At 43.1% G+C, this 27,268-nt stretch overlaps 2 protein-coding genes across 5 annotated transcripts in view; both read left to right on the forward strand.

Moving 5' to 3' along the window:
- LOC140119608 (uncharacterized) overlaps positions 1 to 1,306 on the forward strand; it is a 36,329-nt gene extending 35,023 nt beyond the window's left edge. For both annotated transcript variants that reach the window (XM_072138825.1, XM_072138824.1), the window contains one exon: positions 113 to 1,306. In XM_072138825.1, coding sequence (XP_071994926.1) covers positions 113 to 306 — 194 coding nt within the window. In that variant the 3' untranslated portion in view covers positions 307 to 1,306. The remainder of the gene's footprint in view (positions 1 to 112) is intronic.
- An 11,179-nt stretch (positions 1,307 to 12,485) lies between these two features.
- Positions 12,486 to 27,268, forward strand: part of ABCG1 (ATP binding cassette subfamily G member 1) — a 58,190-nt gene continuing 43,407 nt past the window's right edge. The window contains exons 1-2 of one of the 3 annotated variants that reach the window (XM_072138826.1): positions 12,486 to 12,592; positions 19,216 to 19,459. In XM_072138826.1, coding sequence (XP_071994927.1) covers positions 12,494 to 12,592; positions 19,216 to 19,459 — 343 coding nt within the window. In that variant the 5' untranslated portion in view covers positions 12,486 to 12,493. Of the gene's footprint in view, positions 12,593 to 12,976; positions 13,009 to 13,266; positions 13,315 to 19,215; positions 19,460 to 27,268 lie in introns of those variants that run through there. The other 2 variants (XM_072138828.1, XM_072138827.1) reach the window with 2 other exon arrangements.

The following is a 27,268-nucleotide window of genomic DNA, read 5'->3' on the forward strand; positions in this document are numbered from 1 at the left end:
ATTGCTTTTTGTTATAATTATAGGGACAAAACTCGACAGTGTTCCCCTTTAAGTAATTTTAATAACTTATATTGGAGTTTAATATAAAAAACGTATTTCCTTTTGATTACAGCCATTGCCACAAACCAGGTAACCACTGAAGACAACAATTGGAGGACGGCCACTATCGTCGTCGCTGTCCTGCTGGGGGTCTTCTTACTAATAGTCGTAGTTCTGTCCGCCTTGTGGATCTACACCAAGAACAGAGCCGGCAGATACTCGCCCTACACGGATAACATTCTAGGACATTCCTATAAGAACTTTTAGGCAAAAGTCGCCCAAAGTATCTGGACTTATTCACTGATGACCTATAGTAACATCCTCCTGGACTGTTAGAGGAATTACTATATTAAAGGGATGCGTTGACCGCTGGCTGTGCTAATGAATAGAATCTTATTCTATATGATTGACTTTGGATAAATTTATACATTTTTATTGTATACAGAAAAATCATCATTTTTATAAAATATTCTAATTATATATTTTGCTATATGATAGTGATACATTCTGAATCTGTTTTGCACTGAACGTTTGTCCTTATCCAGACCTCCCCTTTAAGAGCCATCTCTTTTTCCTTCGACATGTCTCCCCCCCATGACCTCACTGCCCCTACACTCACTTTTTGTCTTATTTAGCTACATTTTGTGTTCTTTTCTCCAGCCTGAACTGTGACCACTTCATACACGTGACTGGTGGTCACCCAGAAAGGAAGTGAAGTGGTTGCTGGGCAACCAGAACAAACAAGTAACCTTAAGATTCTAGAACTTTCTGAGAAACAAGTGACTATGGAGCCGTAATCGGGTAATAGTCACATGATCAGCGCCGTATCAGTTTATAGGGACTTATAAATATCCTTGTACTGTTGCCAAGGAGCCTTATACGTGAACAAATGTCATTGTCATAGGTTTACATGATGATAGGAAAGATATTTTATAAAGAATATTAAATATGCATTAATTGCACATATCTATGATGAAGTATGGACCGCAGGTGTTGTCATAGGGATCTCACCTGTGGTTCTGTATGTATAAGGGGCAGTGCTAAAATGACAGCCTATAACTCCCATCGGATTCCAGATGGGAGTTATGGTATCTGCATGATATTTGGGACAACCCCTTAAATGTATCCTTATTGTAAGGGCCGTATATGGTGTATATATATGTATACTGTATGATCCTATAATGAAGAGTTAATATGAAAAACTTATTTTATTTATTATTATTATGATGCTATTTAAGCTGAAGACAATAAACAAATTATTTTATTATCGGATGGTTTGTGGCTTTACTTATTGGGACTAGAAATCTGGTAACAAAAGTCTCCTCTAGGGAAAGCTCATGGCTATGGGTGTGAAGTCACCACTAGGGGAAGCTCATGGCTATGGGTGTGAAGTCACCACTAGGGGGAGCTCATGGCTATGGGTGTGAAGTCACCACTAGGGGGAGCTCATGGCTATGTGTGTGAAGTCACCACTAGGGGGAGCTCATGGCTATGTATGTGAAGTCACCACTAGGGGGAGCTCATGGCTATGTATGTGAAGTCACCACTAGGGGGAGCTCATGGCTATGGATGTGAAGTCACCACTAGGGGGAGCTCATGGCTATGTATGTGAAGTCACCACTAGGGGGAGCTGATGGCTATGTATGTGAAGTCACCACTAGGGGGAGCTGATGGCTATGTATGTGAAGTCACCACTAGGGGGAGCTGATGGCTATGTATGTGAAGTCACCACTAGGGGGAGCTCATGGCTATGGATGAAGTCACCTCTAGGGGGAGCTCATGGCTATGGATGTGAAGTCACCACTAGGGGGAGCTCATGGATAAGAATGAAGTCACCACTAGGGGGAGCTCATGGCTATGGATGAAGTCACCACTAGGGGGAGCTCATGGCTATGGATGAAGTCACCACTAGGGGGAGCTCATGGATAAGAATGAAGTCACCACTAGGGGGAGCTCATGGCTATGGATGAAGTCACCACTAGGGGGAGCTCATGGCTATGAATGTGAAGTCACCACTAGGGGGAGCTCATGGCTATAAATGTGAAGTTACCACTAGGGGGAGCTCATGGCTATGGATGAAGTCACCACTAGGGGGAGCTCATGGCTATGGATATAAAGTCACCACTAGGGGAGCTCATGGCTATGGATGTGAAGTCACCACTAGGGGGAGCTCATGGCTATGGATGTGAAGTCACCACTAGGGAGAGCTCATGGCTATGGATGTGAAGTCACCACTAGGGGGAGCTCATGGCTATGGATATAAAGTCACCACTAGGGGAGCTCATGGCTATGGATGTGAAGTCACCACTAGGGGGAGCTCATGGCTATGGATGTGAAGTCACCACTAGGGGGAGCTCATGGCTATGAATGACATCACCACTAGGGGGAGCTTATGGCTATGGATGTGAAGTCACCACTAGGGGGAGCTCATGGCTATGGATGTGAAGTCACCACTAGGGGGAGCTTATGGCTATGTATGTGAAGTCACCACTAGGGGAGCTGATGGCTATAGATGAAGTCACCACTAGGGGGAGCTCATGGCTATGGATGTGAAGTCACCACTAGGGGGAGCTCATGGCTATGGATGAAGTCACCACTAGGGGAGCTCATGGCTATGGATGAAGTCACCACTAGGGGGAGCTCATGGCTATGGATGAAGTCACCACTAGGGGGAGCTCATGGCTATGGATGTGAAGTCACCACTAGGGGGAGCTCATGGCTATGAATGACATCACCACTAGGGGGAGCTTATGGCTATGGATGTGAAGTCACCACTAGGGGGAGCTCATGGCTATGGATGTGAAGTCACCACTAGGGGGAGCTTATGGCTATGTATGTGAAGTCACCACTAGGGGAGCTGATGGCTATAGATGAAGTCACCACTAGGGGGAGCTCATGGCTATGGATGTGAAGTCACCACTAGGGGGAGCTCATGGCTATGGATGAAGTCACCACTAGGGGAGCTCATGGCTATGGATGTGAAGTCACCACTAGGGGGAGCTCATGGCTATGGATGAAGTCACCACTAGGGGGAGCTCATGGCTATGGATGAAGTCACCACTAGGGGGAGCTCATGGCTATGGATGTGAAGTCACCACTAGGGGAAGCTCATGGCTATGGATGTGAAGTCACCACTAGGGGGAGCTTATGGCTATGGATGTGAAGTCACCACTAGGGGGAGCTCATGGCTATGGATGAAGTCACCACTAGGGGGAGCTCATGGCTATGGATGTGAAGTCACCACTAGGGGGAGCTCATGGCTATGGATGTGAAGTCACCACTAGGGGGAGCTCATGGCTATGGATGTGAAGTCACCACTAGGGGGAGCTCATGGCTATGGATGTGAAGTCACCACTAGGGGGAGCTCATGGCTATAGATATGAAGTCACCACTAGGGGGAGCTCATGGCTATGGATGTGAAGTCACCACTAGGGGGAGCTCTTCGCTATGGATGTGAAGTCACCACTAGGGGGAGCTTATGGCTATGGATATAAAATCACCACTAGGGGGAGCTCATGGCTATGGATGAAGTCACCACTAGGGGGAGCTCATGGCTATGGATGAAGTCACCACTAGGGGGAGCTTATGGCTATGGATGTGAAGTCACCACTAGGGGGAGCTCATGGCTATGGATGTGAAGTCACCACTAGGGGGAGCTCATGGCTATGGATGAAGTCACCACTAGGGGGAGCTCATGGCTATGGATGAAGTCACCACTAGGGGGAGCTCATGGCTATGGATGTGAAGTCACCACTAGGGGGAGCTCATGGCTATGGATGTGAAGTCACCACTAGGGGGAGCTCATGGCTATGGACATGAAGATATAAAAGCTCTCACTGGTGAGCCACAACTTAAACTGACCAGATCTGTTTCTAAGACTATCCGGCACCTGCCCCATGGCTTTCATGTTCAAAACACAGAAAAGATCTTCGCAAAGACAAAATAATCAACAACATAAAACCCCATAAAACTGTAGAAATATCCATTTCATAAAACCCTATAAAACTATCTATAAGGTCATAAATTGGTGTAATACATTATACAATTGTATCAAACATTACAGAACCATGTGTAGCAGGATAGAAGCAAGAAGATACAGCAAAGAGGGGCTTTGGGAACCTCCCAGAGCCCTTCAGGCTCATTAGCATAACTATAAAAGTTGATATTAGAAGGAAGGAGGCCACAGATAACAAATATAAGAAGATTCCCACAGCCCCGGGATGTGCTCTATCATGATGGATTTTTATGGTAGATTTTCGTAAACCTTATTTTTCACAATATTTTCACGCACACGTTATTCATCCGGTTATTTCTCCTGCTTCCAGATGTTTTTCCTATTCTCTAATCCCGTCAGATAAGGGTTAATAGCTTTAGTTTATATTCCGAGTCATGTTTATAAAAATTGTCATCAATATCCATATTTCATTAGACCAATCATATCCTGTCCCTGGAAATGTCGGTGATCTGCAGTAAATGAAATCACCACAAGGTGTCACTGTTTCCCCCCCTTTATGTTATAATGCAGCAGTAAAGTGAAATTTAGAAGGGAAACCCATTTCATGTGCAGGATGGGGGTACTTTGTATCTGGCCCATCAAGAAGTATAACCCTTTCAGTGTTTTAGACCAAAAGGTCCAAATTTTTTTTTTTCACAGGGCGGTATAGGTTTCTGTATTTCAGGCTCCGCCCCATATGGAAGACTTGATGTTGGAGGTGGGAAGAGATAAGGAAGTGTCCTACGTTACACAGATCCCAGTAGATCTTCCCACAATGACCGGTCAAATTTGGTCCTCATTAATAACAAGTGAAAGACTATGTAGCCCTTTAAGCCCCCTTTAAGTGAACCCCTTAAGCATAGCCGGTTCCTGTGTGTGCATGCTCGGTACACACGAGGAACACAACATCATCGGCTCATAACATGGTTATTATAGATGGTAATAGGATTAGAAATTCCAGGAAGAGGAGCACAGCCCCATGTGACCTGCCAACACGGGGACACGAGGAAATACACATGGGAATACCTATCACAGCCTGACACTGGACTTCCCCTTTAACTAGGAGCATGGTATGATTGAGCTCATTGAAAAGCTGTAAAAAGTAAAGCTATAAACTAATACATTTCTCTCCCTCTTGTGATACTCAAAGAGAATCTATCAGCAGGTGCGACCATGTAAAAGTGCAGCAAGATTGTGAAAAAGTGGATTTGTATTCCAGGTTTGTAACTGGACTTGGAGCAATTGAGGAGTCTCCTCACACTGCTGCGCACTCTGTATTGTGCAGAATAAAATCTGTAGCAGTTTTCTGGTTAAAGGGTTAAAGGAGCTGGAGAGCAACTCAATGCAGAGAGCTCAGGAGCGCAGTCCAGAAATAAAGACAGATGGATTGATAGGAGATAGTTAGGAGATAGATAGATAGATATGAGATAGATAGATAGATAGATAGATAGATAGATAGATAGATAGGAGATAGATAGATAGGAGATAGATAGATAGATAGGAGATAGATAGATAGATAGATAGATAGATAGATAGGAGATAGATATGAGATAGATAGATAGATAGATAGATATGAGATAGATAGATAGATAGATAGATAGATAGATAGATAGATAGATAGATAGATAGATAGGAGATAGATAGATAGGAGATAGATATGAGATAGATAGATAGATAGATAGATAGGAGATAGATAGATAGGAGATAGATATGAGATAGATAGATAGATAGATAGATAGATATGAGATAGATAGATAGATATGAGATAGATAGATAGGAGATAGATATGAGATAGATAGATAGATAGATAGATAGATATGAGATAGATAGATAGATATGAGATAGATAGATAGATAGATAGATATGAGATAGATAGATAGATATGAGATAGATAGATAGATAGATAGAGAGATAGATATGAGATAGATAGATAGATAGATAGATAGATAGATAGATAGATAGATAGATAGGAGATAGATAGATAGATAGATAGATAGATATGAGATAGATAGATAGATAGATAGATAGATAGATAGATAGATAGATAGATATGAGATAGATAGATAGATAGATAGATAGATAGATAGATAGATAGATAGATAGATAGATAGATATGAGATAGATAGATAGATAGATAGATAGATATGAGATAGATAGATAGATAGATAGATAGATATGAGATAGATAGATAGATAGATAGATAGATAGATAGATAGATAGATATGAGATAGATAGATAGATAGATAGATAGATAGATAGATATGAGATAGATAGATAGATAGATAGATATGAGATAGATAGATAGATAGATAGATAGATATGAGATAGATAGATAGATAGATAGATAGATAGGAGATAGATAGATATGAGATAGATAGATAGATAAATAAATAAATAGATAGATAGATAGATAGATAGATAGATAGATAGATAGATACTAACAAAACACACACAACAGGTATGATTCATATCACTGCTGGGACAACACTGGCTGCAGAGCACGGAGCACAGCAGTGTGAGGACACACCTCCGTAATTGGAGAAGCTCAAATCCTGGAATATAGATCCATATGTCACAGTCCTGCTGCTACTAACAATATACACAAAGGTCTGATTACACATCTCTCCAGTGACAATTTCTAATACTCTAATGCTCAAATACTCTTATGCCTGAAAGAGAGCACAGCAGTGTGAGGACACAACGCCAGTGTTTGGATAAGGTACAATCCTGGGGAAAAAAAAAATCCATATTTTACAGTCCTGCTGCTACTAACAACATACGCAGAGGTCTGATTACACATCTCTCCGGGGACAATTCCTAACACTGACTGCACCTTCTGACAGGTTCCCTTTAGCCTACTGTAACACTACAACCACCAGCATGCCCTGAAACCCAGATGTTGTAGCACTGGATTTTGTGTGGCAGAACCCTATGAGGTAAGGTGACATCCTCTAAATTTAGTGACAATGTCACCTGATTCGGGTGCCGGAGCATTGTCCTCTGATATTCTGCGCGGTATAAGGGGAGGGTGACACATCCCTAAGTGTCTGCCGGCGATGGGTGATCAGCGATGTAAAAATAGGTTCTCACAGAATACAATTGGTCGCGTGGTGGAGGATGCGGGCACCATTCACACTGGCATTTAGGACTCATCAGCATGAGAAAGGCGCCTGCTATGGATTTAAAGAAAAGCTCAGCGATTATCACCAATTTGTAAATGTCTCTGCTTCCAGAAGTGAAAAACACAGTAATAATTTGCAAGAGAAATTATAATAAAAAGGGTAAGTGATCCCACAGCCGAGAACAAGAAGATAACACCTGATTTGACCCCTCTAAACCAGCAGGTAGGGTATACAATGTCCTTTTCCAAAATTCTCTCTTTTATGTGAAATATCACCCACAGAAAAACAAAATAAATTTCCAAAATCATGTGCCAATGAGCAGAAAAGAGTCATATTTTACCTGAGATGAGTCAAGTTTAGAGACCAAAGAAACTATCTTGTGTCACATTAAAGATAAGAATCTCATTTTTTCAGTTGCATCAGGATTGTGTTTCTCTGATCTACAGAATCGAAGATACAGTTAGATAAAGGCATAGTTGGAATCACAAGCAGGTAAAAATCTAATTCCTGCCTTTTTCTTCACCACCGGTATGTAAATCGCTGTTCTGTAAATTACTGATTCAATCTTAAAGATGAGATTCTTATCTTTAATATGACACCGGCCGCATGTTTCTAGGTGCTGTAGAACTGAGGATTTTACTTGACTCATCTCAGGAAAATTTGACTCATCTCTGCTCATTGTCACATGACTTTGAAGGAGAATTTTTATAGGTGTGATTTCACACAAAAGAGGGAATTCTAGAAAGAACATGTCTACAAGCCAATACAGAACTCCCATAGAAGTCATGGAGCTTCATTGGCTTGGGTGGCTTTTAGGCTCTCAGGGGCCTATGGCTGCCCAAACTACCTACCACCATGTACAGGTCATTAGGATAGAACCCTGCACTTCTAGTACATCTGTGCTGGATCCTGACACTGAATTATAAAGGACCCGTGAAGGACCTTTGAAAGGTCCTCTAGAAGTCCTTAAACTTCAACCCTGCACTTGAGAAGGACCTTCTTTGTGCCTTTGATGGTATAAACTGTACCGTGTTGCATTTTTTTCCCTAGATACTGGGGCAGATTTACTTACCCGGTCCATTCGCGATCCAGTGGAGTGTTCTCTGTGGAGGATTCGGGTCCGGCCGGGATTCATTAAGGTAGTTCCTCCGACGTCCACCAGGTGGCGCTGCTGCGCTGAAGAGCATCGGAACGCACTGGAGTACACCAAGCCGGGCTGAGCGCGTGCCGAGCGACATTTTTTTTTTTAAAATGCGGCAGTTTTTCCGAATTCTTGGGTTTACATTCGGCCACGCCCCCCGATTTCCGTCGCGTGCATGCCGGCGCCGATGCGCCACAATACGATCACATGCGCCAAAAACCCGGGGCAATTCAGGGGAAATCGGCGCAAATCGGAAATATTCGGGTAACACGTCGGGAAAACGCGAATCGGGCCCTTAGTAAATGACCCCCACTGGCTCCATATTTAGGGAGTAGGTTGTCTCGGCCATTGACACCCATTATGAGCAACATAAATAACTTTCCAGTTCCCAGCTGGATCCTGCGTTACATCACAGTACAGCTACAGGCAGTTTGTTCTTAAGTTGAATTTGTATGTAAGTCGAAACTGTATATTTTATCATTGCAACCCCAGACAAAATTTTTTTTGGTCTCTGTGACGATTGGATTTTAAAAATGTTGGATTGTCATAAGATCCAGGAGTAACAATAAATCTTCATTACAGACACCTGTGATAACTGTTATAGCTGATTATTGTAGCCTAAGGATAAAGTACAGTAAATAACCAACATCCAGAGGTCCGTCTGTAACTAGGGGTCGTCTGTAAGTCGGGTGTTCTTAAGTAGGGGACCGCCTGTATGTAGATATTTCCTGTACAGTATGGTCAGCACACAGCCATGTAGTCAGTGACATTACAGAAAGATCACAGCGTGTTATTCCAGAGAAGAACCAACCTTTAACATGTCCTGACCTGCACTTATCCCCTGTATTCCAACAACAAGTAACAACAATCCAAAGATTAATAAAAACAGCCCTAAACATGTTACAAGTTATACTACTGATTACCATGATTGGCCTTGAACTGAGCCCCATGGCGGTCCCTTCATTTTCATTAAAAAAAAAGAAAAAAGGCAGCGCTAATAGTATTATTAGTTTTAGTATTACAGACGGTCCCCTACTTAAGGACACCCGACCTACAGATGACCCCTAGTTACAGACAACCCCTAGTTAAAGACGGACCCCTGGTGAAGCTCTCTGAATGCTTTACTATAGTCCCAGACTGCAATGATCAGCTGTAAGGTGTCTGTAATGAAGATTTATTGATAATCCTTGGTCCCATTACAACAAAAAATGTTGAAACTCCAATTTTTTTTTGTCTGGAGCTACAATTATAAAATATACAGTTCCGACTTACATACAAATTCAACTTAAGAACAAACGTATGGAACCTATCTTGTATGTAACCCGAGGACTGCCTGTATAGTGATAGTATTATTGTTTTATTATGCAGATTAATCACTTCTTTCCGACCACCGGGGCAGTCAGGTCCTAAATCTGGTGCCTGCACCTGAGCGGAGGGTGAACACTGGCAGAGCACCCAGGATCAGTGGAGCATAGCACCCCGGAAACAAGATTACTGAGTGCTGGTTTTGGAACATGACAGCTGCAAGGCCTTATAGTGCTCTGCGTGCATACAGGCAGTCCCCGGGTTACATACAAGATAGGGTCCGGAGGTTTGTTCTTAAGTTGAATTTGTATGTAAGTCGAAACTGTATATTTTATAATTGTAGATCCAGACAAAATTTTTTTTTTGAGTTTTGGACAATTGGAGTTTAAACTTTTTTTTGCTGTAATGGGACCAAGGATTATGAATAAAGCTTCATTACAGACACCTTACAGCTGATCATTGCAGCCTTGGACTAAAGTAACATCCAGGACTTCCCCAGACTTCCCTATGGGTTGTCTGTAAGTCGGGTGTCCTTGAGTAGGGGACCGCCTGTATTATAAAAAATAATTGTAAAAAAACCCATTAATTGCGCCTCTCAGAAGTGTTAAAATCTTTTAAAAAGTTATAATATTTCTCCTATTGGCCGGTATTTATTGACCCCCAGCTGTACAAGCTTTTTATGGTGCCACCTGGGATAATACAGGCAGTAAGATCGTCCCATGTCGTAACATTACCATTGATTTTAGGGAACCGCCATGGGAGCCACGTTGGTGTCAGGAAACATTCCCTGGATCAGGTATAATGATTGTAGAGACACGTGTGACGGTGGAGTTATGGGATGACGTGACTGATAATAAGTAGTGATAATAGTGGATAATAGACTATTCGCCAGGGATATTCCAGTTTGGCAGGTTGTACTTACATTCCTGGATGCCATAGACACGAGACTGGTCCTGTGTAATGGCAGGCATCCCACAGGCTGAGCCCTCGCTATAAGACTCAGTTCACATGGTGGATTTAAGTCGTCTGGTGAAATAACTTTTCCTATTCAAGGGCGGGTCTAAGGAGGTGTGTCATCTGTTGTCCCACCCCTGAGGAGGCCTCCCCATTAATAGGCCTGTGACCACCACAGTCAATAATATTTATACATTGTTTACCAGATCTAATTGTTACCCTCTTCCTTTAAAAATAAGACTTATTTTATTTTTCTCCAAAAAATGGGTTAGGTCTAATTTTCACGGGAGGTCTTATTTTTTTTCCCCAAGAATAAAATCCACATTTATTCTTGAACATAAACAATTTATCATGCATTTGAGTATGATCCTATCGTCATCTTCTGGAACATCATCGATCTCCAATCCCTGAATTTCACTGCGAATTTCTGGTGTCATTTTAAAGAGGAGAATCTCTCCTTTAATATGGCAAAAGGATTGTGCCACAGAAGCGGAGTGGGACTTTCACATACAGTTCTCACTCAAGACTGTCACTTCTTGTGTGATATTAAAGAGGAGATTCTCCTCTTTAAAATAACACCCAAACTGTGTTAATAGGTGGTAGACTATTTTTGGGGTAGGTTCTATTTTCCAAGAATATCGTTATCGGTTTGTGGGCATTGTATGACACTGCTACTTATATCCTATCAGCTACAGTATTGTTTGCTGTGGATGGCAGCAGTGTGAGAGTGGTCTTTGCTCAGCATAGGACACTGTTATTTGCATATCAGTCCCCTCCCACCACACTTTGATCTCCTTTGATTTCTAGGAGTATAAGTATCATAAATCCACTACATCCTCTGTGCACTGAGACTTATAATACCCTGACTCCAGACATGCCCCCCTCCCCGGAGATCATTAACCTATTATGCGCGTCTCCCCCTCATACGTGCACATTACGCGTCTCCTCCTCATACGTGCACATTACGCGTCTCCTCCTCATACGTCCACATTACGCGTCTCCTCCTCATACACGCACATTACGCGTCTCCTCCTCATACACGCACATTACGCGTCTCCTCCTCATACACGCACATTACGCGTCTCCCCCTCATACACGCACATTACGCGTCTCCCCCTCATACACGCACATTACGCGTCTCCCCCTCATACGCGCACATTACGCGTCTCCCCCTCATACGCGCACATTACGCGTCTCCCCCTCATACGCGCACATTACGCGTCTCCCCCTCATACGCGCACATTACGCGTCTCCCCCTCATACGCGCACATTACGCGTCTCCCCCTCATACATGCACATTACACGTCTCCTCCTCATACATGCACATTACACGTCTCCTCCTCATACATGCACATTACACGTCTCCTCCTCATACATGCACATTACACGTCTCCTCCTCATACATGCACATTACACGTCTCCTCCTCATACACGCACATTACACGTCTCCTCCTCATACACGCACATTACACGTCTCCTCCTCATACACGCACATTACACGTCTCCTCCTCATACACGCACATTACACGTCTCCTCCTCATACACGCACATTACACGTCTCCTCCTCATACACGCACATTACACGTCTCCTCCTCATACACGCACATTACACGTCTCCTCCTCATACATGCACATTACACGTCTCCTCCTCATACATGCACATTACACGTCTCCTCCTCATACATGCACATTACACGTCTCCTCCTCATACATGCACATTACACGTCTCCTCCTCATACATGCACATTACACGTCTCCTCCTCATACATGCACATTACACGTCTCCTCCTCTTCTCCTTGTGGAGATAATGACACATGAAGGAGACTGAGAAGAAAACAAGAGCACGTTTATCTGCAGCCAGAGGCCCCGCCCAGCGCCGCGTCCCAGCCAATGAGCAGCAACGGGGGGTGGAACTGAAGGAGTCGCCGGGGCTGGAGATGCAGCAGGACCCACAGTTCAGCACCAGGAGCTGTAGACAGCGCACAGGGGATGGGATGGCCTGCCTGACCGCTGCCTTCACTGTACCCTCCACCATGGTGAGTGCCGGCTACATACACAGCTCTACTACCCCTACACACACAGCTCTGCTACACCTACACCCACCTGCCTAACCGCCGCCTTCACCGTACCCTCCACCATGGTGAGTGCCGGCTACATACACAGCTCTGCTACACCTACACACACAGCTCTGCTACACCTACACACACCTGCCTGACCGCTGCCTTCACTGTACCCTCCACCATGGTGAGTGCCGGCTACATACACAGCTCTGCTACACCTACACACACAGCTCTGCTACACCTACATCCACCTGCCTGACCGCCGCCTTCACCGTACCCTCCACCATGGTGAGTGCCGGCTACATACACAGCTCTGCTACACCTACACACACAGCTCTGCTACACCTACACACACCTGCCTGACCGCTGCCTTCACTGTACCCTCCACCATGGTGAGTGCCGGCTACATACACAGCTCTGCTACACCTACACACACAGCTCTGCTACACCTACACACCTGCCTGACCTCTGCCTTCACCGTACCCTCCACCATGGTGAGTACTGCTACATACACAGCTCTGCTACGCCTACACACACAGCACTGCTACACCTACACACCTGCCTGACCTCTGCCTTCACCGTACCCTCCACCATGGTGAGTACTGCTACATACACAGCTCTGCTACCCCTACACACACAGCACTGCTACACCTACATCCACCTGCCTGACCGCCGCCTTCACCGTACCCTCCACCATGGTGAGTCCTGGCTACATACACAGCTCTACTACACCTACACACACAGCTCTGCTACACCTACATCCACCTGCCTGACCGCTGCCTTCACCGTACCCTCCACTATGATGAGTGCCAATACATACACAGCCTGCTTCACCTACACACACACAGCCGGCTTCATCTACACACACACAGCCGGCTTCATCTACACACACACAGCCGGCTTCATCTACACACACCTGCCTGCCCAGGGCCCTCTCTAGGGTTAGTACCTATTACAAACACAGCACTCTACACCTACACACACCTACCTGACCATTGCCTTCTATGTGGTCAGTACCTACTACATACATAGCACTACTACATGCACATACACAGCCCTGCTACACCTACATGATTGCTGCACTTAATATGCTTTGCTCCATGGTGAGTGACCCCCTCATACAAACCTGACACATTCAACTCTGCTATATCTCTGTATACACTATGTACTGACTATAGCTGCAGGTTGGGCAGTATACAGATGTAGCAGTGCTGGGACAGTCAGCAGGAATCCCCCTGACAGCAGAGTAGTCAGTGACAACAATCTGAGCACTGCTACATCTCTATTCTTGTCCTGTATTCTGCTCCCTGGATGTGCTGTATACTCCCCTCCCCCACCCTGCCTCTATGTGCTGTATACTCCCCTCCCCCACCCTGCCTCTATATTATACCAGCACTGACTGATGTCCGAGGTCACAATGGAATATGGTAACCTGGGACTTGTAGTTCTCCACGAGCTGTTGAAAGAATAACTGCCTGCTGGGAGTTGTAGTCCTTGTGTAGCAGGTTGTAAAGCTCTGGATGTTGTTGTTTAAGTCATGTACTGCCGGGACTTGTAGTCGGGTTTCTTATGCACAGAATTGCCTGCTGGGAGTTGTAGTCCTCGTGTAGCAGGTTACACACCAGTGTTTGTTCTTCTGGAACTTTTAGCTCATCATTTGGCATCAAATGTTGGAATCTAATCTGGGACTTGTAGTCCTCCTGCAGTAAACCATGTGTGTCCTATGTCAGGGCTTGTCGTCGGGATCCGTGTCCTCCTCCAGGTCTCCACTGGTTGCCTCTTGGGAGTTGTAGTCCTCATCCAGGTCTCCAGTGGTTGCCTCTTGGGGGTTGTAGTTCTCCTCCAGGTCTCCACTGGTTGCCTCTTGGGGGTTGTAGTCCTCCTCCAGGTCTCTACTGGTTGCCTCTTGGGGGTTGTAGTCCTCCTGCCGGTCTCCACTGGTTGCCTCTTGGGGGTTGTAGTCCTCCTGCAGATGAGGTCACTGTACACACGGTGCGGCTCCTCCTCTGTGTTATGGGACACATCTTTAGGAAGTGAATCGTGTCCTCATTAATGGCTGTGACTCTCATTAATGGAGATGATGATGATGATAATGAGAGTCACGTGACTGTTAACCCCGTGGTGGCTGGATGATAATCCCCAGATACCCCCTCCCCAAAAGATTTGCCCCCCCCCCCCCCCCCCCTCTAGTATTACTAATGCTGCATAGGTGACCTGAACGCACAGGGTTAATTGCTATCTGCGCTGTGATTGGCTGCTGCAGGGTTATTATAAAGTGCTTATAATGTGATATTGGAGATGCATTGCATAAGGCAGCGGGGTTAACCCTCTGCGGGCCGGAGAAGAGCCGCGTCCTGCCCCGGTTCTGGCTGCAGCCTCCGGCACCTGCAGGCAATGACCGACAGTAACCTCCGAGCTCAGGATTACAGGATGTGCTGCGCATGCGCCCCGCCGCATCACCGCATCCTCCTGCTGCCAGCAGCCTGGAGACAGCGTCTACAATGTATATATATATACACATCACAGAGGCTACACTACATGTATATATATATACTGTATATATATATATATACAGCGACTACACTACATGTATATATATATATACAGAGACTACACTACATGTTATATATATATACAGCGACTACACTACATGTATATATATATATATATATATACAGCGACTACACTACATGTATATATATATACAGAGACTACACTACATGTATATATATATACAGCGACTACACTACATGTATATATATATATATATATACAGCGACTACACTACATGTATATATATATACAGAGACTACACTACATGTATATATATATATACAGCGACTACACTACATGTATATATATATACAGAGACTACACTACATGTATATATATATATACAGCGACTACACTACATGTATATATATATATATATACAGCGACTACACTACATGTATATATATATACAGAGACTACACTACATGTATATATATATACAGAGACTACACTACATGTTATATATATATACAGAGACTACACTACATGTTATATATATATATATATATATATATATATATATATATATATACACAGCACAGAGACTACAATATATATACAATTCTCTTTATCTACTTTATAATGGACCTTGACCACATTACTCCACTTGGACTAAAGTTTTGGACCACATCTTATTAGACCGACGGGAGTTGAATGTCCCCCCCCCCCCCCCCTTATATTTTGCACATGAAAGAGCTCTCACTATTTCTTAACGATGGGAGTCCTTGCTTCATTCTGGGATATACTGCAATGGACTCTGCTGGCGCAAACAGTTCTCACGGTAGCTACAGTGCTTTAGAGAGGGACTCCTTGCATAATATCTCTGAATGATGCAAGGACTCCCCTCCTGTGCAACATGTGCGGTTTGTAGGATCGGACCAGCACTTGGGGGTCATTTTCCATATTCTGAACGCTTTCCCCTGCAAACAGTAGCATCAAAGTGATTGTGATTTGGAAGAAGCAATGCCGTTTTTTAATCTGTGCAGAAATTATTATAAATCTGATTAATGTCCCCATAGTTTTGATTCAAATCATGAACTTCTCCAAAAACTTTTGCTTGCCCAATTAACCCGAGACCCCTAGTAAGTCCAGACCCATGGGAAGAACTCACTGTCCAAAGTGAATACATTATACTTCCTACCCTCACTTTGTATCTCCACTCTCTTACTTGAGGACCTGCGCAGATCATGTGACCACGGGTCCTTTTTACGCGAACTGGCACAGGTTTATATCATTACACACTATATATATACTACAACCCCAAACCCCCAAAAATCTGCCCCCCAGTATACAGACATGTGGGAATGGACGCCGCAGCATTAACTATTCGCAGCCTGTTGTCATTTGGCGCCGATCCCCATTTTTTTTTCATTGTGGCAGTAACCATGTAACAGTTTCCATTCTGTGACAGAATCACAAAAGCGGATTTGTCCTCACAGCTGAGTCCTGGGACAATCCCTGCCTCTTCACTCTGCAACCTGAAGTGAACCGCGCTCTAACAGCGATTGCCACTTTTTGGCTTCAAAGATTTTGGGGGAAAATTTGTAAGTTTTAGATTTATTTCTTACATTTTTCAAGATCTCTGCTTGCTTCTATAGGAACGTTCATTAGTTACTCCAAAAAATTCTATGTTTTATATTCCTTAAATTCTTCCAGATCTTAGACTCTTCAAGATTCTATAGGAAGCTTCATTGTTTACTTCCTGTGGATAACCACCGGTCCTACATGGCTCATTATCTCCCTGGTCATGTGATGTCACACAGGTGTACAGCTCATTATATCCCTGGTCATGTGATGTCACACAGGTGCACGGCTCATTATCTCCCTGGTCATGTGATGTCACACAGGTGTACAGCTCATTATATCCCTGGTCATGTGATGTCACACAGGTGCGCGGCTCATTATCTCCCTGGTCATGTGATGTCACACAGGTGCACGGCTCATTATCTCCCTGGTCATGTGATGTCACACAGGTGTACAGCTCATTATATCCCTGGTCATGTGATGTCACACAGGTGCACGGCTCGGTATATCCCTGGTCATGTGATGTCACACAGGGGCACGGCTCGTTATATCCCTGGTCATGTGATGTCACACAGGTGTACAGCTCATTATATCCCTGGTCATGTGATGTCACACAGGTGCACAGCTCATTATATCCCTGGTCATGTGATGTCACACAGGTGTACAGCTCATTATATCCCTGGTCATGTGATGTCACACAGGTGTACAGCTCATTATATCCCTGGTCATGTGATGTCACACAGGTGCACGGCTCGGTATATCCCTGGTCATGTGTCACACAGGTGCACGGCTCATTATATCCCTGGTCATGTGATGTTACGCAGGTGCACGGCTCATTATATCCCTGGTCATGTGATGTCACACAGGTGCACGGCTCATTATATCCCTGGTCATGTGATGTTACACAGGTGCACGGCTAATTATATCCCTGGTCATGTGATGTTACACAGGTGCACGGCTCATTATATCCCTGGTCACAGGTTCCCAGGATCACAAGAGCAGGATTTGAAGAATTAATACTGAAAGTATTTTGGAAAATTGTAGAACTTTTCCTTACACGAACAATATAAATTATCTGCTGAAAGTGGACGACCCCTTTAAAGCTTTCCAAAAACACTCACTTTTGGGCACCTCTCTTTTCTGGGCTGGGATCATGATTATTACGGAGAGAATTTGGGACTTTTTTTTTTTTTTTGGTGCTACTTTTAGGGGTTTTATTTTTAGGGTCAATGCCCTTTAACCCTCCTTACTACAGTGCTGTACTATGGTCGCTCCGTAGATGTGGGGGACACACTCCTCGCTCTCAGGTCTCGGCCGCCTTCATTCCTGCCGCGATTCAATAGTCAGCGGAGTCTGGATCCAGATTTCCTGACACCAGTGCGCTGTGTTTTCCAGCGGGTGGGTAGGGGGGGGGGGGGGTAACCTAATCGCTTGGGTTTTGTCTCCGTGCCCCCGGGGAGATATTTGATCATTGGGAACTGGACGAGAAAGATTGGAACTTTTTGTCCTAGAGACTTATATCAGATGCCCCGGAGCCCCGGAACGGCTGAACGTTGTGTAATCTGGCAGGAGGATCACAAAACTCTCCACAATGTGCCAGAACCTAAAGACACAGAGGGACTGCGGGAGAAACGGTGAATATACCGTACGCCCCTACACTAGATGGCGCTATTTTCCTGCATCCAATGTTCTTTAGGGAGTGGCTAAAGAATTCCAAAGTTGCAACAATGTATCAATGAGCTGCTACGAGTTCTAAACAAAAACTTCCAAACATATAATTCCCTGAATAATAAATAAACTTCCATTCACTGACAGCAAGCAAATTTTTATCATAAAGTGATTAAATTTTAGTTCAATTACAAGTGCCTAGAGGTCGGGGTAGGTGGGTCAGGGGAGTACCAGAGCCCATCGGAGGTCATGGACTAGGAAGCAGAATTTGGAGGCTATTGGGGTCTATTTGGAGGCTAGTAAATTCTTTTTACATGTACTGGGTTATTTTGTATGATGGACCCAATGATCTCTAGGGCGACACTGCCCAGCGAGCTCAATTTTTTAACTGTGGATGGGCTGATACAAACGAAATGAGCTCGGTCTGCTTTTGACAAGGTCTTTCTGTCCGAAAAAGAACCCTAAAATTAGCCAATCACAGGGTGTTTTGTTGTTTGACTCAAAAAATAAAGGTGTAAAATTTCCCTACAGCTCCCCCGCAGGTACAATAAGGCATTACACACATTCTATTCAGGACAATGGACAGTCAATGCAATCCATGAGCAGACAAGACCTCCAAAGAGAGTGAAACACTTGTTGCAGTGATTATAATCTTCAGCAGCGCCACCACAGGTGAAATAAAGTATTACACATGGCCCAATGTATGGAGAGGTCGAGTCCTCCAGAGAAGGAGATGCTCTTCCTAACCTCTACAGCTGATAGATGTTGGTCCTAAACCAGGAAATCCCATGTTTTATTGGTGTGTTGTCCATGTTTATATTGTATATTTTATGAATTTTTATACATTTTTGCAGAATTCCAGCATCCCGGCCGCAGCAATGTCGGACCCGAAGTCAGTGTGTGTGTCCTTGGATGAAGTGGTCTCCAGCTGCGCTGGAAGTCAGGACACCCCTCTGCTTAATGGACACTTAAAAAAAGTTGATAACAACCTGACGGAAGCGCAACGCTTCTCCTCGTTACCCCGGAGGCCGGCGGTGAATATCGAATTCAAGGATCTCTCCTTCTCAATACCTGAGGGGCCCTGGTGGAAAAAGAAAGGTAAGAAGGAAACTCTGAGACCTTCTCCATCTATTATATTATACCACATCCACTGACTATATAGGAACCCAATCCATTATACTCATACAAAGTAACCAGATATCACCATACACTGTCCCATACCATCATACACTGACCAAATACCATCATACACTGACCATATACCATCACATAGTCATCAATTACTGCTATACATTGTATAATTACTACTACATAGTAACCCAACACCATCATACACTGACAAAATACCATCATAAAGTAACCAAAAACACCCATAGGGTGAACAATAACCCCCTACACTGACCGTATACCACCATACAGTGACCAGTTACCTTCATACAGTGACCATAAACCACCCTGCACTGACCATATACCATCATACAGTGACCAGTTACCATCATACACTGACCATATACCATCATACAGTGACCAGTTACCATCATACACTGACCATATACCATCATACAGTGACCAGTTACCATCATACACTGACCATATACCATCATACAGTGACCAGTTACCATCATACACTGACCATATACCATCATACAGTGACCAGTTACCATCATACACTGACCATATACCATCATACAGTGACCAGTTACCATCATACACTGACCATATACCATCATACAGTGACCAGTTACCATCATACACTGACCATATACCATCATACAGTGACCAGTTACCATCATACACTGACCATATACCATCATACAGTGACCGGTTGCCATCATACACTGACCATATACCATCATACAGTGACCAGTTACCATCATACACTGACCATATACCATCATACAGTGACCAGTTACCATCATACACTGACCATATACCATCATACAGTGACCATATACCATCATACACTGACCATATACCATCATACAGTGACCATATACCATCATACAGTGACCATATACCATCATACAGTGACCAGTTACCATCATACACTGACCATATACCATCATACAGTGACCAGTTACCATCATACACTGACCATATACCATCATACAGTGACCAGTTACCATCATACACTGACCATATACCATCATACAGTGACCAGTTACCATCATACACTGACCATATACCATCATACAGTGACCAGTTACCATCATACACTGACCATATACCATCATACAGTGACCAGTTACCATCATACACTGACCATATACCATCATACAGTGACCAGTTACCATCATACACTGACCATATACCATCATACAGTGACCAGTTACCTTCATACACTGACCATAAAGCCCCACGCAGCGACCACATTAAAGACAGAACAAATCCCACCCAACACTGACCATGCTCTTCCATACATTGATTGGATACATACACTGAGTATATACCATCATACACTCACTAATGACCAATACACACTCACTAATTATAACCCTACATTACCCATAGATCATCATACCCTGATTAGATACAGTGCCAACATACATTAAACATTATACACTGACTAAATACTACATATATTGACCATAAATCATAATACATTTATAAAATACCCCCATACTCTGACCAACTACCTCCATACACCAAACATATATCCCCATACAGTAACCATACACCACCATAAACTCATCATATGACCCCATACAGTGATCAAATAGCATCATACACTGTCCGAATACCACCATTCAGTAATCATACACCACCATACAATTACAAAATACCACCATGCATCGCCCATACACCATCATACACTGACCAAATACTATACTGACCAATTACCACCATACTGTTACCATATGACCGCGTATAGTGATTATATAGCATCATACACTGAACAATTACCAACATAGAGTAACTGCATACCACCATACAGGGACCAAATACCATCATACACTGACCAAAAATCCCCATCAGTGACCATAAACCACCATACAATGAACAAATACCACCATAAACTGACCATATATCCCATACCCTGATCATATACCATCAAATACCTTCATACAGTGATGATACACTCAGCAAATGTCGCTATTCAGTGACTAAGTACCTGTACTATAGATTATGCACATAATACTTGTATAGGATGAATGTGGGGGGTCATATGTCGCTCCCCTTCATTAGGAGGTGCGTTCTGTCCCTATGATAAACCTTCCTGTCCCTCTCTGGATGGTGTCAGTCGTCTGTACAGAAGGAAATGACAGGTTGGCGTTGTAGGTGATGAAGTCGCTGCGGGCTATGTGTCGCCTCCCGGGCTCTCTCCGCTAAGTATAGTTCTCTTACCTGTGATTATAGCCTGCGCCTTCTCACAGCAGCGATGAATCAGAGCGTGCCCAGTGTGTGCCAGCACCCGCCTCCTCACGTGCCACTCACACGGGTACACAAAGGGTTAAGAAGTCACTTACCAGGCTGTAGTATGTGCGGAAGGAGCCGAGTGTGCACCTACTGTCATGCTGATCTACATTTCATTCCATACTGCTCACTGCTGAGGGTTTGCTACAGAAAATCTACCCCTTTCCAATACCCTTGAGTAAGGGGTAGTCAGATGGGCCATAAGCCTTAGATGGGGGAGCGCTGTAGTAGGAGATCACATTGAATCTGTGCCCCAGGTGAAGGAAAACCAATATACACTTCTACAGCTGAGGGTTTGTTACAGTTGAACCCAGTTTACAGAATCCATTGTGAGACACATCCATCAGAATCACAACACAAAGGTTTATCCTGTCAGGGTAGTTTGTTACATTTCATTGTTTCTCCTATTCTTCTCCTCTTGCTGCTCTGCGCTTGGCCTGAGGACCTGCATTCAGGTCCTTTTACAGAAATAGGTCCTGTGTACATATAATACAATGCAGAATACATATATTTAGTACGTTACATTTAGGCCAATGTTACTATCTAGCAGGAGGTCGGTTACTGAATGACCTGATAGTAGCTCCGACTGTTCTCCATGTGACTCTGCTGCTTTGCCATTGACTTTAGGACCTGCACAGATGATCATGTGACAACAGGTCCTCCACATAGAGTAATACAGATACTTAAGATGTTCAGTTTGCTTACTTCATATCATTTTGCACTGCGGGAGGTTTAGTATTGACTAATGACTAACCTAAACACCTCATAGTAGCTCCCACGTGTTGTCTTGGTGCTCTTTCCTTGGCATGAGGACCTGCACAGATGATCATGTGACAACAGGTCCTGCAAACATACTTAGGATGTTCAGTTTGATTACTTTATGGTCTCCAATCCTGTGTGGGAGTCTTATATTGACTGACCTGAACACCTTATAGTAACTCCCACTCTGTTGTCTTGGTGCTCTTTCCTTGGCATGAGGACCTGCACAGATGATCATGTGACAACAGGTCCTGTACACATACTTTGTTCATTTTGGTTACTGTACTGTCTCCAACCCTGTGTGGGGGTCTGATATTGACTGACCTGAACACTTCATAGTAGCTCCCTCCCTGTGACCTTGCTGCTCTGCACTTGGCTTGAGGACCTGCACATATAATCATGTGACAACAGGTCCTGCACTCTAATAATAATAATAGTAATAAATACAATCAGGATATTGTGGGCACTTTTTGTTATCTTGGGCTGCAGAAATCTGAAATGGACTTGTCTGTCTGAACACATTTATAAGGCCTTGATGCTCTGTCCTTGACGTGAGGACCTGCACAGAAGGTCCTGTGACCACAGGTCCTGCGCACATATAATAAAGCTATTTCAAGGATGTTGAATTTGGACACTTTGTATCAGTGCGGTAATTCTGGTAGTGAGCATCACCTTAAAGTCACAGTAATAAGCAGGTATCACCTAAACCCTTCCCTTAAAGGGACGGTAACACAATTCAGCGCAGACATAATCCCGCCTTCCGCCTGCGAGTTAATCATGAATTCATTCAAAGTCTTTAAGAGACGCTCTTGTCCGGCTTTACAAAGAGGCGATATACGAGCGTCTGGGAAAGCTGGGTGCGGGTGTGAGCCATGAATAAGAAGCTGAATAATGGTGGAATTAGCGAGAATGTGAATGAGCTGTGAGGACGCTGTGTGGTGGCGGCCGCGGGATTTGCCGCTTTGCATCTTAAGGATTCTTTTATTTCTCGGTGTAAAGGCTGAGAGATAAATGCGCTGTATTAGCAGACAGGAATCCATTATCCCCGCAGCCGGGCAGCGCCAAAAGTGCCAATTATAGACGAGAAATTGTGCGGAAAAAGAACATTTTGTAACATTTTATTTTAAAAAAACCAAGACATTCTATAGTTTTAAGTCTCTATAGATTGTAGCAGGTTATAGCAGCGGTGGGACTGCATGCCCTGACATCTTCTCATAGCGACGTCCACATTTAATCACATTTTTGGGACAGGGGGCAGTAACTTGTAGAGTCCGGAATATCGGAGATAAATCTACTACTGAATTGTAGGATTTTTTCCGATTTTGTGCAATTCACACGCAAGAATAAAGAATATAGGAGGAAACAATCAGCAAGGTGCTGCTGACGGATCTGTTATTCATAATATTGGTCTCTATGTAATGTAATAAACTTATAACGAATCCTTAAAGGAAATCTACCATCAACATTCCTCATGATAAACCCGGGACATTACTCATAGATCCAGGCACCATGACTGTGGTAATCTTCTTATATTTGTTATCTATGGCCTCCTTCCTTCTAATATCAACTTTTGTAATTATGCTAATGAGTCTGAAGGGCTCCTGGGGGTGTTACCAAAGTCCCTATGTGCTGTAGCATCACAGGCTATTACACTGTGCAGGAGCACTTACCCCTCCTGCTATGTGATATTACATCAGGCAGAGGGAGGGAGGAAATGCATAGGGAGCAGACAATGTAACAGCCTGTGAAAATACAGCACACAGGGGCTCTGGTTACAACCCCATAGCACTTATGGCTCATTAGCATAATTATAAAAGTTGATGTTAGAAGGCAGGAGGCCATGGATAACAAATACAAGACAATACCACAGTCCCGGAGCCTGGATCTATGAGTAATGTCCCTGGTTTATCAGGATGGATTCTGATGGGAGATTTTCTTTAAGGATTCATTATAAGCTTATTATTTTACATGACATTTTATGTCATGTTTTATGTTTTTTATTTGTGCAATGCACACACAAAAATAGAATATATGTGGAAGCAATCAGCAAGCTGCTGCTGATGGATCTGTGATTCATAATATTGGCCTCTATGTAATGTTCTCGTCATGATTGTAGCGTTACTATGTATTTGTGTAATATACAAATGAATGTGGAAACCATCAGCAAACTGCTGTTAATGAATCTGTAAATCATACTGCTGGTCTCTAGTCATTAATTCAACCTTGTAATGGTTTCTGCCTCTCATTGGATCTTTGAGATGTGTCCTCCTTGACTTTGTATGACATGACTATAGTGCAATGCACAAGATAAAATTTTGTGGAAACCATCAGAGAGAGGCTGTTGATGGATCTGATATTCATATTATTGATCCATGACACCTATATTGGGTCCTTGAGATGTTCCATCTGTACCTTCACGAGACATGATTATATTTGCTTGTTTTTCCCAGTTTTTTTCCATGCACAAAACAAAGGATGTGGAAACCATCAGCAAACTGCTGTTAATTAATCCATTTTCCATATCATCAGTGTCTTTTTATTGCTTCAAACTCATCATAGTTCCTTCCTGTCACTGGATCTTTGCCGTTACATGATGATTATAGCGTCACATTAATAAGTTTACAACAAATCCATAAGATGTTCTTGTCATGGCTTTTAGGTTACTTTTTATGTGTGTGGAAACTGTCAGCAAATTGCTGTTAATGAACCTGTTATTCATACTGATTTAACCTTGTAATGGTTTCTACTTCCCAATGGATTTTAGATGTTTCACCCCTGCCTTTGTATGACACGATTATAGTGTTAATTTCTATTGCAATTTTTATTTCCTGTGTGCGTTGCACAAAATAAACTTGAGTGGAAACCATCAGAAAGCTGCTGTTGATGGATTTGATATTCAAATTATTGCGGAATTCAATTTATAATGAATCTTGAGGTTTTTTTCATCTCATCTTCCAAGACAAGATTATATTGATTTGGTTTTGCCAATGACGTGGAAACCATCAGCAAACTGCTGTTAATTATTTTGTAACTCATACAATTATTCTCTATTTATGGCTTTATACTCATAATGGTTCCGTCCTGTCACTGGATCTTTGCCGTTTTGCGACATGATGATCATAATGTTACTTTATATTTTAATGTACGGATGGCGCAAAAATTAAATTATGAGGAAACCATCAGCAACTTCTGTTGCTGGACCTCTCTATTATTTTTTTTATTATATATCACTATAAACTTGGAACGGATCCTTGAGATCTTTATTCGATGCCTTCAAATAACATGATGGTGGTGTTAATTTACTTTATTCTGCTAGTTTTTTTTTAATTGGTGCAGTGGGGAAACCATCAGCAAGCTTCTGTTTATCGTTCTTTCAATCTCTAGTCATTTCTTAGTCTCATTTCTGCCTGTTTTTGGATTCTCCAGATCTTCTCATTTGGTTTTTATATGACGAGATTAAAGTATCACTTGTTATTTCTTTGTATATAAAACAGGATTTTGTGGAAACCATCAGCAAGCTGCCGTTGATGGATCTGATTTATAAATTATTGGTGTCCATGGAATATTACAAATAATAATTAATCATTTAATAATATCATTTTCATATTATTTAATAATATTATATATTTGATAATAAGAAGAATAATTATTACTAATTATTATTATTCAAATAAAGTTATTAAAATTTGATCCGCCAACAGAAACTTGCTGACAGTTTCCTTTCACATAATCATTATATAAATGAAGATTTATTCATCATAAAGATGCTGGATGTTATATACTGGATCTTGGTGTAGTTGAATGTGTTGTGCCCTAGGTGACGGCCTCGGCTCTGCTACATCTCTGGTTTTGCAGTTTTCTATATGTCCGGCCTGCATTGTCCCGGGTGCTCACAGTCCTGATCTTATCCTTCACCCTAATTCTCCAGCGCAGGGGGATCGTGTAAGGTTACAAGACGTGACCCCGGTCAGCTCGGCCTCTGTGTATTATAAGGCAATTTAAACCTTCTAATCCCCATAATTCTGCAATACAGAGCCGGCCTGGGGGATTAGCGCTGATCACATAGTATATTATATACCGCCACATGGTTGTCTGCTTATATCACAGAGGTGGTGCACAATTAGAATGAATATTCCTGCTTTTTTTCCCTAGATACAGCGCCCCCTGAGGCAGTGTGAGGTATTACAGCTTATCCCTATTCACTTCACAACACCCGGGTTGACCCTCATTAGATGGCAGATCATGCTTGAATTATATAACATGATATGGAGGTATTACATGGATACTTTAAGGTGTTAATAGTTGGGCACTGTATGTGATATTGTTTTTGATACTATATGGTGGTATTACTTGGAAAATGTAAGGTTTTATTAGTTGGACACTTTCTGTGATATTATTTGGACACTATATGGCGGTATTACATGGATACATTAGGGTGTTATTAGTTGGACACTTTCTGTGATATTATTTGGACACTATATGGCGGTATTACATGGATACATTAGGGTGTTATTAGTTGGACACTTCCTGTGATATTATTTGGGCACTATATGGCGGTATTACATGGATACATTAGGGTGTTATTAGTTGGACACTTCCTGTGATATTATTTGGACACTATATGGCGGTATTACATGGATACATTATGGTGTTATTAGTTGGACACTTCCTGTGATATTATTTGGGCACTATATGGCGGTATTACATGGATACATTATGGTGTTATTAGTTGGG

The sequence above is a fragment of the Engystomops pustulosus genome, chromosome 2, assembly GCF_040894005.1.
Source record: "Engystomops pustulosus chromosome 2, aEngPut4.maternal, whole genome shotgun sequence".
NCBI lineage: Eukaryota > Metazoa > Chordata > Amphibia > Anura > Leptodactylidae > Engystomops > Engystomops pustulosus.